At 48.9% G+C, this 11,199-nt stretch overlaps 3 protein-coding genes and 1 pseudogene across 3 annotated transcripts; 1 reads left to right on the top strand and 3 right to left on the bottom strand.

Annotated features, from left to right (window-relative positions):
• Window positions 1–963: 963 nt before the first annotated feature.
• On the bottom strand, window positions 964–1,885 carry LOC115595710 (uncharacterized). The gene is made up of 2 exons (XM_030440495.1): window positions 1,445–1,885; window positions 964–1,333 (listed from the first exon to the last, which is right to left on the bottom strand). Exons 1-2 carry the CDS (start codon window positions 1,818–1,820, stop codon window positions 972–974), a joined length of 738 nt encoding a protein of 245 aa, XP_030296355.1. The 5' UTR covers window positions 1,821–1,885; the 3' UTR covers window positions 964–971.
• Window positions 1,886–2,381: 496 nt separating this feature from the next.
• Window positions 2,382–3,389, bottom strand: LOC115595909 (uncharacterized). The gene is made up of 2 exons (XM_030440761.1): window positions 2,875–3,389; window positions 2,382–2,743 (listed from the first exon to the last, which is right to left on the bottom strand). Exons 1-2 carry the CDS (start codon window positions 3,254–3,256, stop codon window positions 2,382–2,384), a joined length of 744 nt encoding a protein of 247 aa, XP_030296621.1. The 5' UTR covers window positions 3,257–3,389.
• Window positions 3,259–6,851, bottom strand: LOC115595910 (uncharacterized). Its single transcript, XM_030440762.1, has 5 exons — window positions 6,625–6,851; window positions 4,681–4,871; window positions 3,784–4,191; window positions 3,408–3,632; window positions 3,259–3,287 (listed from the first exon to the last, which is right to left on the bottom strand). The coding sequence occupies exons 2-5, from the start codon at window positions 4,838–4,840 to the stop codon at window positions 3,259–3,261; spliced, it is 822 nt and encodes a 273-aa protein (XP_030296622.1). The 5' UTR covers window positions 4,841–4,871; window positions 6,625–6,851.
• A 2,445-nt stretch (window positions 6,852–9,296) lies between these two features.
• LOC115595911 (protein ZBED8-like) overlaps window positions 9,297–11,199 on the top strand; it is a 6,492-nt pseudogene continuing 4,589 nt past the window's right edge.

Consider the following 11,199-nt stretch of genomic DNA (forward strand, 5'->3'; position numbering starts at 1 on the left):
TTCCAGGTCATGTCCAATCCAGGTGCACATGGTTGGGTCTGATTGCCTGGTAGAGTATTTAGGGAGAAGATTCCAGGGCCGCCTCTCTCTCCCTCCCTGCCTGCGATGACAACTGCCAACACTTCTTCTTAGTTATTTCTTGTTAGTTTGCACATTCTCAATGCAACAGTCCATATCACACTACACATAGTTAGCCGCCACTTACACTGATCCTTAGTTTCTTTGTAACTTGGGGCCCTACTTTTAACCCTTGTGTTGCCCTTCGGGTCAGGGTGACCCACCCCCTAAATAATCATTACCGCTTGTGTCCGGTAGATGCCGCTATTACCCCCTCTGCGTTTTCGTCACGCATGACCCCCCTACAGGCAATGACTGGTATAGCACGCGGTGCTTTAGCACTTGCATTGCCCTTCGGGTCAGGGTGACCCACCCCTTAAATAATTATTACTACCGCTTGTGTCCGGTAGAAGCCGCTATTACCCCCCCTGCCAGTCTAAATGTTATCTGACACGTGTGGGGTTTTTTAAACAGTGCTGCGCTTGTGCTCAACATGCTGCGCCATACTGCGCCTTTCACTTTGGCAACCTTGCGCTGTGACGCGAAAACGGATGGAGATGGATGTGGAATTCTGTGCAGCAAAAAAAAAAAAAAGCCTGCGCTGTTATGCAAACGGGGAGATGAGTCTAAATGTCATCTGATGTGTTTGGGTTTCTTTCTTTCTTTCTTTCTTTCTTTTTCTTTTCTTTTCTTTTCTACAGCCCGTGCTGCACCGTTCAACATTGGCAACCTTGTGCTGTTACGCGAAAACGGATGGCGATGGATGTGGATTTCTGACACAATGTAATCCCACCAGTCAGTTTCTTTAGTTCAATATAGGTCTTTTATTTCATTTTGTAACACACATTGACATGACATGTAGATTGACACAGTTTGACATTTGTTTTTGTTTTTTGTTTTTTTTTATTGTCATTTTACTTTACAAACACTAGCACATCTTCCCCAGACATCTCTGGAAGGTCAAAGGCGTGCATGTTAAAGGAGGCCACCACCAATGAGATGAACTCCCGGTTGGCTTGAGGGATGGTAGCGTCGCTGCACAGTTCCTGCAGTATCCGAGTCATAGCGGCGGTATCGTCCTCGTTCATCCAAAAGTCGGCACATTCCCTTCGAAGCAGCTGCTTGTATTGCATCAGTAGGTCCAGGGCGCAGTCGAAATGAAGGATCCTGTTCTTGTAAAGGGGTGTCGTCGCCACGTTTTTGAGATGCGCGACCTTATCGCCGAGCGCAGAACGCACCTTCTCTGTCAATTCCACCACGGGAGGATCTCTCCTGACTGAAACGAAACAATACAAAGAAACACATGCAGAAAAAATATTACTTTAGTTGAGCAGCAGCAGCAGCAGCAGCAGCCTCGATCAATTTGCTCAGTATAGCACATACTCACCAGGCTCCCCCTGGGATCCGCATTCTAGCAGGTCTAAATACATGTATCTATCCACCTGAAAAGCGACCCGTAGGAATTTCATTGCGCTTTCCTCGCTCTCGAGGTAGCAATCGATGAGTTTGGGCATCATCTCAACCTGATTGATCTTGCAGTGATAAGATCTGAGGAGATCATTATCCGAATCTCCTGTCCGTAAACGAGTCACATAACTGCTCATGTCGCTGTGTCTATCTGCTATGTCAGGCTTGCACGTCTGCAACATCTGGATGCGCGAAGTCCACTTGATTGAGCCTGGGCTCCGGGCTATGTCGGCTTCCGCCTTTAGCATTTCTTTCAACACTTTGTCCACCGCGTTCACATCGACGGGGCTCGCCATGGTCACAGGTCACTTGTGTGTAGCACGCAGGCTTTTAGTACACAGAAAGAGCGAGAGAGAGAGAGAGAGAGACAGAGAGAGGGAGAGATACACACAGAGAGAGAGAGACACAGAGAGAGAGAGAGACACACACAGAGGCTTGTGAATAAATGGAAAGCTGTTGCAGCTCCGCAGTCTACTTGTATTTCTATACGCATGTGACGCGATATTATCCAACCTGTGCTGTACTGTTGGCATTGGCAAGACTGTGCTGTTACGCAGGGGACAGGGAAATGAGTCTAAATGTCATCTGACATGTTTGGTTGGGTTTTTGTTGGGTTTTGTCTTGTTTTGTTTTTTTTTTACACAGCCTGTGCTGCGCCTTTCACCATTGGCAACCTTGTGCTGTTATGCGAAAACGGATGGAGATGGATGTGGATTTCTGACACAATGTAATCCCAGCAGTCAACCAGTCAGTTTCTTTAGTTCAATAGAGTTTTATTATTTAATTTTGTAACACACATCGACATGACATGTAAATTGGCACAGTAACATTTTTATTGTTTTTGTTTTTCGTCATTTTTACTTTACAAACACTAGCACATCATTCATAGGCATTATCGGGAGGTCAAAGACGTGCAGGTTAAAGGAGGCCACCGCCAATGAGATGAACTCCCGGTTGGCTCGAGGGATGGCGGTGTCGCTGCACAGTTTATGCAGTAGCCGAGTCATAGCGGCGGCATGGTGCTGGTTTAACCTCAACTCTGCATATTCCTCTGGAAGCAGCTGCCCGTATGTCATCAGTAAGTCGAGGGCGCAGTTGACACGAAGGATCCTGTTCCTGTAAAGGGGTGCCGTCGTCACGTTTTTGAGATGCTCGACCTTATCGCCGAGCGCAGAACGCACCTTCTCCGTCAATTCCACCACGGGAGGATCTCTCCTGACTGAAACAAAACAATACAAAGAAACACGTGCAGAAAAATTGTTACTTTAGTTGAGCAGCAGCAGCAGCATCAGCGTGTGACCATCCCTCCCCTCGAGGCCTTGATTATTTCGCTCGAGAGTATACACTCACCAGATTTGCCCCTGGGTCCGTCTTTTAGCAGGGCCAAGTAGAGGAATCTCTGCACCTGAAATAAGACCCGTAGGAATTTCAGTGCGCTTTCCTCGCTCTCGAGGCAGCGATCGATGACTTTGCGCATCAGCTTAACTGGATTCTCCTTAGCGCGATAACAGTCACGGAGCTCAGCATCTGACTCTGAATCCGTCAGGCTATGATCCAGAAAGCGTCCAATACAATGGGGTTTCTCTGCTATGTCGTGCTTCCACGCCTGCAACATTTGGATGCGCGAAGTCCACTTGATTGAGGAGCCCGGGCTCCGGGTTATGTCGGCTTCCGCCTTTAGCATTTCTTTCAACACTTTGTCCACCGCGTTCACATCGACGGGGCTCGCCATGGTCACAGGTCACTTGTGTGTAGCACGCAGGCTTTTAGTACACAGAAAGAGAGAGAAAGAGAAAGAGAAAGAGAGAGAGAGAGAGACACACAGAGGGTTGTGAATAAATGGAAAGCTGTTGCAGCTCTGCAGTCTACTTGTATTTCTATACGCATGTGACGCATAGCGGTGGTACTGCGCTTGTTTACCCCAAACTCGGCGTATTCCTCTGGAAGCAGCTGATTGTGTGTCATCAGTACGTCCAGGGCGCATTTGACATTCAGGATCCTGTTCTTGTAAAGGGGTGTCGCCGTCACGTTTTTGAGATGCTCGACCTTATCGCCGAGCGCAGAACGCACCTTCTCCGTCAATTCCACCACGGGAGGATCTCTCCTGACTGAAACGAAACAATACAAACAAACAAACAAACAAAACACATGCAAAAAATTATTACTTTAGTTGAGCAGCAGCAGCAGCAGCAGCAGCAGCGTGTGACGATCCCTCCCCTCGAGGCCTCGATTATTTTGCTTTCGGTCGCACATACTCACCAAACTTGCCCCTGGGTCCGTCTTTTAGCAGGTCCAAGTAGAGCAATGTCTGCATCTGAAAAAAGACCCGTAGGAATTTCATTGCGCTTTCCTCGCTCTCGAGGCAGCGATCGATGACTTTGTACATCAGTTTAACTGGATTCTCCTTTGCGTGATAACAGTCGAGGAGCTCAGCATCTGACTCTGAATCTGTCAGGATATGATCCAGAAAGCGTCCAATATCATGGTGTTTCTCTGCTATGTCGTGCTTCCACCCCAGCAGCATCTGGATGCGCGAAGCCCACTTGATTGAGCCTGGCCTCTGGGCATTGTCCGCTTCCACCTTCAGCATTTCTTCCAACACTTTATCCACCGCGTTCACATCGACGGGGCTCGCCATGGTCACAGACTTTTGGTGTAGCACGCAGGCTTAGTACACAGAAAGAGAGAGAGAGAGAGAGAGAGGGTTGTGAATAAATGGAGAGCTGTTGCAGCTCTGCAGTCTACTTATATTTTGTGTACGCATGTGACGCGATATTATCCAACCTGCGCTGTACTGTTGGCATCGGCAAGCCTGTGCTGTTACGCAGGGAACAGGGAAATGAGTCTAAATGTCATCTGACATGTTTGGTTGGGTTTGTGTTGGGTTTTGTTTTTACAGCCTGTGCTGCGCCTTTCACTTTTGCAACCTTGTGCTGTTACGCGAAAACGGATGGAGATGGATGTGGATTTCTGACACAATGTAATCCCAGCAGTCAACCAGTCAGTTTCTTTAGTTCAATAGAGTTTTATTATTTCATTTTGTAACACACATTGACATGACATGTAGATTGACACAGTTTGACATTTTTTTTTCCATTTTACTTTACAAACACTAGCACGTCTTTCATAGACATCTTCAGAAGGTCAAAGGCGTACCATAGTGATTCTCTGCTATGTCGTGCTTCCACGCCTGCAACATCTGGACACGCAAAGTCCACTCGATTGAGGAGCCTGGGCTCCGGGCATTGTCGGCTTCCGCCTTTAGCATTTCTTCCAACACTTTGTCCACCGCGTTCACATCGACGGGGCTCGCCATGGTCACAGGTCACTTGTGTGTAGCACGCAGGCTTTTAGTACACAGAAAGAGCGAGAGAGAGAGAGAGAGAGAGAGAGGGTTGTGAATAAATGGAGCAGTTTGTTCTGCAGTCTACTTACATTTATATACGCATGTACACATTTGCTGGGGGTGGCCACGCAAACCCAACAGACTCGACACTCGGTGTCAGAGGAGCGGTCGGCAGTCAGACACTCGGCACTTGATGGTCTTGCCAAAACAAAAACTCGCACCGTTTTGCCCAACCGAACGCAATGTTGCCAAACAGGCACTGTTCTGTATCACTGACGCGATGTCAGCCAACCAGAAATGTTGTGCAACCGACACTGTCAAGTCGTACCGATGCGGCGTTATCCCACCGTTACTGTTTTGTATCACTGACGCCATGCCATCCACCCGAGACCGTGGGTTTCACGGCTAAACAGGTGTTGGATGAGATTTCCTCACACGCTAGGGGACACTACTGTGAGGACGTGTCTGAAGAATCGGACGTGGTGGAGGAACACGAGGGTGACGGTTGTGGCGCAGGAGAAGAGGCTGAGGCTGAGGAAGAAGAAGGAGAAGAAGAAGAAGAAGAACAAGAAGAAGAAGAAGAAGAAGAAACTGAAGAAGAAGAACAAGTAGAAACATACATGTCCAAGAACAACACTATCAAATGGTCCTCTGTGGCATTTTACAAAGATCGCAGGATAATAGGGCAACGCGATGATGATGCCGATGTCGATGATGATGCCGATGCTGATGCTGATGATGATGATGATGATGACGACAATGTCAGAGATATAAGGCTAAGAAAGAGAAGAAGGAGGAGAAAAGGGGCAATAACAGCAACAGCAGAAGCAAACCCACCGGGACCCACCGCGTATGCGGTTGCCAATGCCCACGACATTGTGTCGACATTTCTCATGTTTCTCACTCCGGCGATAGACAAAATTGTGCTAGAAATGACAAATCTGGAGGGTTTCCGAAAGTACGGAGAAAACTGGAAAGACATGAGTAGAACCGACTTGCGCGCCTACATAGGGCTGCTAATCCTAGCAGGTGTCTACAGGTCCCAAGGCGAGGCCGCAGCCAGTCTATGGGACGCGGAGAGCGGTAGGGCAATTTTCCGTGCCACCATGCCTCTCAAAGTGTTTCACACTTACTCGAGAATGCTACGCTTTGACGATCGCGAGTCGAGACCCGAGAGACGCGCCACTGACAAACTGGCAGCCATAAGAGAGGTGTGGGATAAATGGGCCGAGCGGCTTCCGTACCTCTACAACCCAGGACCTGACATAACGGTGGATGAGCAAATGGTTCCCTTCAGAGGTAGTAGTAGTAGTAGTAATAGCTGGCATACAATAAATGCTATTGTTTGCGTGTGTGTGAGTGAAAGAGTGAGTGAGTGAGTGAGTGAGTGATTTGACATCAATTATTGTGTTTGTTATTCTGATTCCTTTTTTTTCCCTTTGTCTCTTTCTCTCTTTCTCTCTCTCTCTCTCTCACACACACACACACACACACACACACACACACACACACACACACACACAATAGGTCGTTGTCCTTTCCGACAGTATATGCCAAACAAGCCGGCCAGGTATGGAATCAAGATATGGGTGGCGTGTGACTCAAAGTCAAGCTACGCCTGGAAAATGCAAGTCTACACCGGGAAGCCGACTGCCGGCGGTTCAGAGAAAAAACCAGGGCATGAGGGTTGTGCTCGATGTCACAGAGGGGCTGACGGGTGGTCACAAAACTGTCACGTGTGACAACTTTTTTACCTCTTACGAGCTCGGACAGCGCCTCTTGGAGAGGGACGTCGCCATGGTCGGCACGGTCAGAAGAAACAAGCCCGAACTCCCGCTGGCGCTGCTCGCCTCCAAGAACAGACAAGTCTTGTCCTCAAAGTTTGCATTCACATCCACCACCACTTTGGTGTCCTACATGGCAAAGAAAAACAAGAACGTCATGCTCATGAGCACCTTGCACACAGAGGCTCCCGACGACGACGCCGCCGGCGGCCGTCGCAAAGATGGGAAACCGGCCATCGTTCTAGACTACAACAGCAACAAAGGAGGTGTGGACAACTTGGATAAGGTGATTGGAACATACAGTTGTAGAAGAATGACCGCCCGCTGGCCCTTGGTCATCTTTCACAACATCATCGATGTTTCTTCGTACAATGCCTTTGTGTTGTGGCGAGAGATCAACCCTGGCTGGCTGCCGGGTAAACGAAACAAAAGGAGGCTGTTCCTGGAACAACTGGGAAAGGCGCTGGTGACTCCGCTCATCCAAAAAAGGGAGCGTTTGCCTCGCACGGCAGCGTCTGCCTCGGTCGTGAGAGCTGTTCAGAAAAATAGTGCTAAATGTCGTGATTGGCCTGAGGAGCAAGAGGAGGAAGAGAAGGAGGAGGAGGAGGAGGAGGAGGCTGCAGAAGAAGAAGAAGAAGAAGAAGAACAACAACAACAACAACAAAAACGAAAAACCAAACAAAGAAAAGAGCAGCAGCAGCAGCAGCCCATGATGACCACCACCACCACCACCTCATCAGCTGTCAGCCCACCTGGAACACACAACAAGAGAAAGAGGTGTCAGATATGCCCAGCAAAGAAGGACCGTAAAACACAGACTGTGTGCTCTGGTTGCAAGACATTTATATGCAAAGGATGTACACTGCCATACTGCCCGACTTCTGCGCATTTCAATTTAGGAGCTGACACAAGTGGTGGAGAGGCTAGAAGGAGACATGTCTGACTGACTGACTGACTGACTGACTGACAGACTGACAGACTGTGACCCTCTGTCTTCCTTCTACAATCACACTAGATTTTACTGCTGCACTACTGTGTGTAGTCTCGAGAAGGCGCTATAATGATAAGACATCCATCCTGCCCCCCTGCCGCACTAGCCTTGTCCTGGCGGGTCACTGTGACCCTCTGCCTTCTACATTAGCGTTGTCTTGGGGGGTCACTGTGACCCTCTTGCCTTGTGCACTAGCGCTGTTGTCCTGGCGGGGTCACTGTGACCCTCCGTCCTCTGCATTAGCATTGTCCTGGGGGGGTCACTGTGACCCTCTTGCCTTGTGCACTAGCGCCGTTGTCCTGGCGGGGTCACTGTGACCCTCCGTCCTCTGCATTAGCATTGTCCTGGGGGGGTCACTGTGACCCTCCGCCATCTGCACTGGCGCTATTGTCCTGGCGGGGTCACTGTGACCCTCCGTCCTCTGCATTAGCATCGTCTTGGGGGGGTCACTGTGACCCTCTTGCCTTCTGCACTAGCGCTGTTGTCCTGGCGGGGTCACTGTGACCCTCCATCCTCTGCATTAGCGTTGTCTTGGGGGGGGGTCATTGTGACCCTCTGCCTTGTGCAATCATATTGCATTTACTGCTGCAATACTGTGTATAGTCACTAGGCGGCGCTGTAACAATAAGACACCAGCCCTGTTGCTGCCGTTGTCCTGGGGGGGGTCGCTGTAACCCTCTGTGATGTGAAATGGAAAGACATCACGAGGGTTAACAAATATATGGAAATGGTTTAACTGTGTAGTCTCCCCTTTGTTGTGGTCTGCTGTGAGCCAGGTGGTCATGACACTAAATTTCAACAAAGTCTACAGACTGCTTGGTGTCAAGGGTAGAAAGAAACATAAGACAAATGGTACATATTGCCATAAAATTGCATTTTTCAAATTAGTCAATGACTAACAATGCACTGGTAGTAACACAAATGGAATAATGTTTTACAAAAGCAACAACACAAAAATTGTTTCTGACAAACTGGTAAACACAGCACACTGCTTCCCCTTGTTTTTGAAAGTGCTAAGAGAATGAATCACAGTACCTAGTACTTAATTCATTAAAAAGAAAAAAAAAGTTTACTAAATTAGTGTAAGATGATCTGAACTCCAAGATACTTTTGGGAGTTGGATCCCATCTTTGCAGTCACATTCCCCTAGAATAGGGTTTCTCAACGGGGGCGGTACCGCCCCCCAGGGGGCGTTCTAGACATTGTGGGGGGCGCTGGGAGCGTGAGGGCTGAGAGAGGGGCGCTCAGGCAGGAATGGGGTGCGCCACAACTTGGCTTGTACAAAGTTCATTTGAACTACATTTTAAACTTTCATGGTTTCCCAACTTTTTTAGTGCAAATAACCGACCTTAATAGTCTACTTTATGGGTGTTTCAATAAATTCTACTGAGCTACATGTTATGAGATCGGTGTGTGTCCTTTTAAGAGCGAGAGCGGTGTGTGTGTGTGCGCGTGTGCGTGTGGTCGAGAGAGCTGAAGGGAGAGATAACCTCTCTGCTCCCTGACCATGATTGGACGAGCTGAGCAGGAACGGTCTCCATAGTAACGCCCGTAAACAAACCACAGCAGCAGGGAAACCTCTTTCCGACACTTGGCTACTTTTGACAGCTGTCACTTCCAGCTCCAGCTAATAGTTTGCGGGCTAACACTTCAATAGCCAATTAAAACGTACACAAGCACGATTACGTAATCACATTTAATCACAATCCATTTACATTACAATCAAACATGGCGGAAAACAAGAAGAAGTGCCGGCAGTACAATGCAAATTACATAAATTATGGATTTATTCCATCACCAGCGAATGTACATCTGCCGATGTGCCTGCTATGTGAGCAGGTTTTCTCAAATGAGGCAATGAAGCCGTCGCGATTACAGGAGCATCTGTCAAAAAAACATCCTGAGAAGGCATCAAAAGACTCGGCCTACTTCCAGTCACTGAGAGATCAGCGTTCAAGGCGCCCTACGATCAACACCATGTTCGCTCGGAGCGTCAACCAAACAGAGAGCAGGTTGGTGGCATCTTACAATATAGCTCTGCTAATTGCAAAGGCCGGCTTACCGTTCACTGTAGGGGAGTCTCTCGTTATTCCTGCAATAAAGGAGGCGATCTCCACTGTCATGCAGCGTGACCCTGCGCCAGTCACCAAGGCCATCCCGCTCAGCAACGACAGATGGCCTATGTCCTTTATGTGTCCGGGAGGGATCTGCCTGAGGATTTCCTGTTTGGGGAATAACTGGCCACAGACACGCGAGGGGAAACCATCTTCGCCGCCCTGACGGAGTTCCTGCGGGAGAGGGACATCCCAGTTACGAACATTATCGCCTGCGCCACGGATGGAGCGCCAGCTATGGTCGGCAGATACCGGGGATTCGCCACCCTCCTCAAGCAGCAAGTCCCCCAGGTGTTGACAGTGCACTGCATACTGCACCGTCACAACTTGGTGGCCAAAAAAATGTCCCGTCACTCCATCAGTCCCTGGATGTTGCGGGTCAAGGCGATTAACAAAATAAAAGCCCATGCGCTTAATGATCGGCTCTTCAGACAGCTGTGTGGGGACAATGATGAGGCCTTTAAGCGTCTGCTGCTCCACACAGAGGTGCGCTGGCTGTCAAAGGGCAACTGCTTGGCCAGGCTGTGCGAGCTTTTCCCTTCAGTAATTGAATTTCTCCACCAGGCAGACGCAACCTTGAAGGCCAAGCTGTGGTCCTGTCGCCATGACATTTTTTACCTCTCCGACTTCGGAAAAATGAATGAGGTCACATTGAAGCTCCAGGGGGATGGGATGACGCTGGTCCACTCCAAGGCCACCATCTGCAGCTTCCTTGCAAAACTGGAGCTCTACCAACAGAACCTGGGGAGGCGACAATTCATTAACTTTCCGCAGTTAACCAAGGTAGGTTTTTAAATTAAGGCCTGTTCATACTAAGCAAGATATATAGGCTATATATATAATAAATATAATATAATATATTTATTTATTTATTATAGGCCTATATAAATATTATTTTACTGTGCTTGTTCAGGTGTTGGATGAGCTGACGGATAGTCACCTGCTGCTCTACCCGACCACTTGAAGGCAGTCAAGGCCGACATGGCGATTCGGTTCAGGGACCTCCAGCAGTTAGATGTGCCTGACTGGGTGATGGAGCCATGGAAAGCAGATGCTGTCAGCTGTGAGCCCGAAATCCAGGAGAGCCTCATTGATCTCCAGAACGACGAAGAGGCAAAACAACGTTCCGGACCTCAGGTTGGCGTGCGATGTGGTAACGCAAGGTCAGCGTTTTCCCCCGTTGGGGGAGAGGGTCCATCTCCTGCTCCTCGCTTTCCCCACGTCGTACCTCGTCGAACAGGGATTCAGCCAAGCGCTCCACACAGACGAAATACCGCAACCGTCTGAACCTGGTTCTCTGGCGCTCTCAGACTGAAACTAACATCCAGTGTCCATGTGAAAAAGCTGGCAGCGGCCCACCAAGCACAGGGCTCTCACTAGGTTGCTTTAAAAAAATAAAGCGTGTGCAGTCCTGTATAGTTCCCTTCTTTAAATAGGCTT

The sequence above is a fragment of the Sparus aurata genome, chromosome 14, assembly GCF_900880675.1.
Source record: "Sparus aurata chromosome 14, fSpaAur1.1, whole genome shotgun sequence".
Lineage (NCBI taxonomy): Eukaryota > Metazoa > Chordata > Actinopteri > Spariformes > Sparidae > Sparus > Sparus aurata.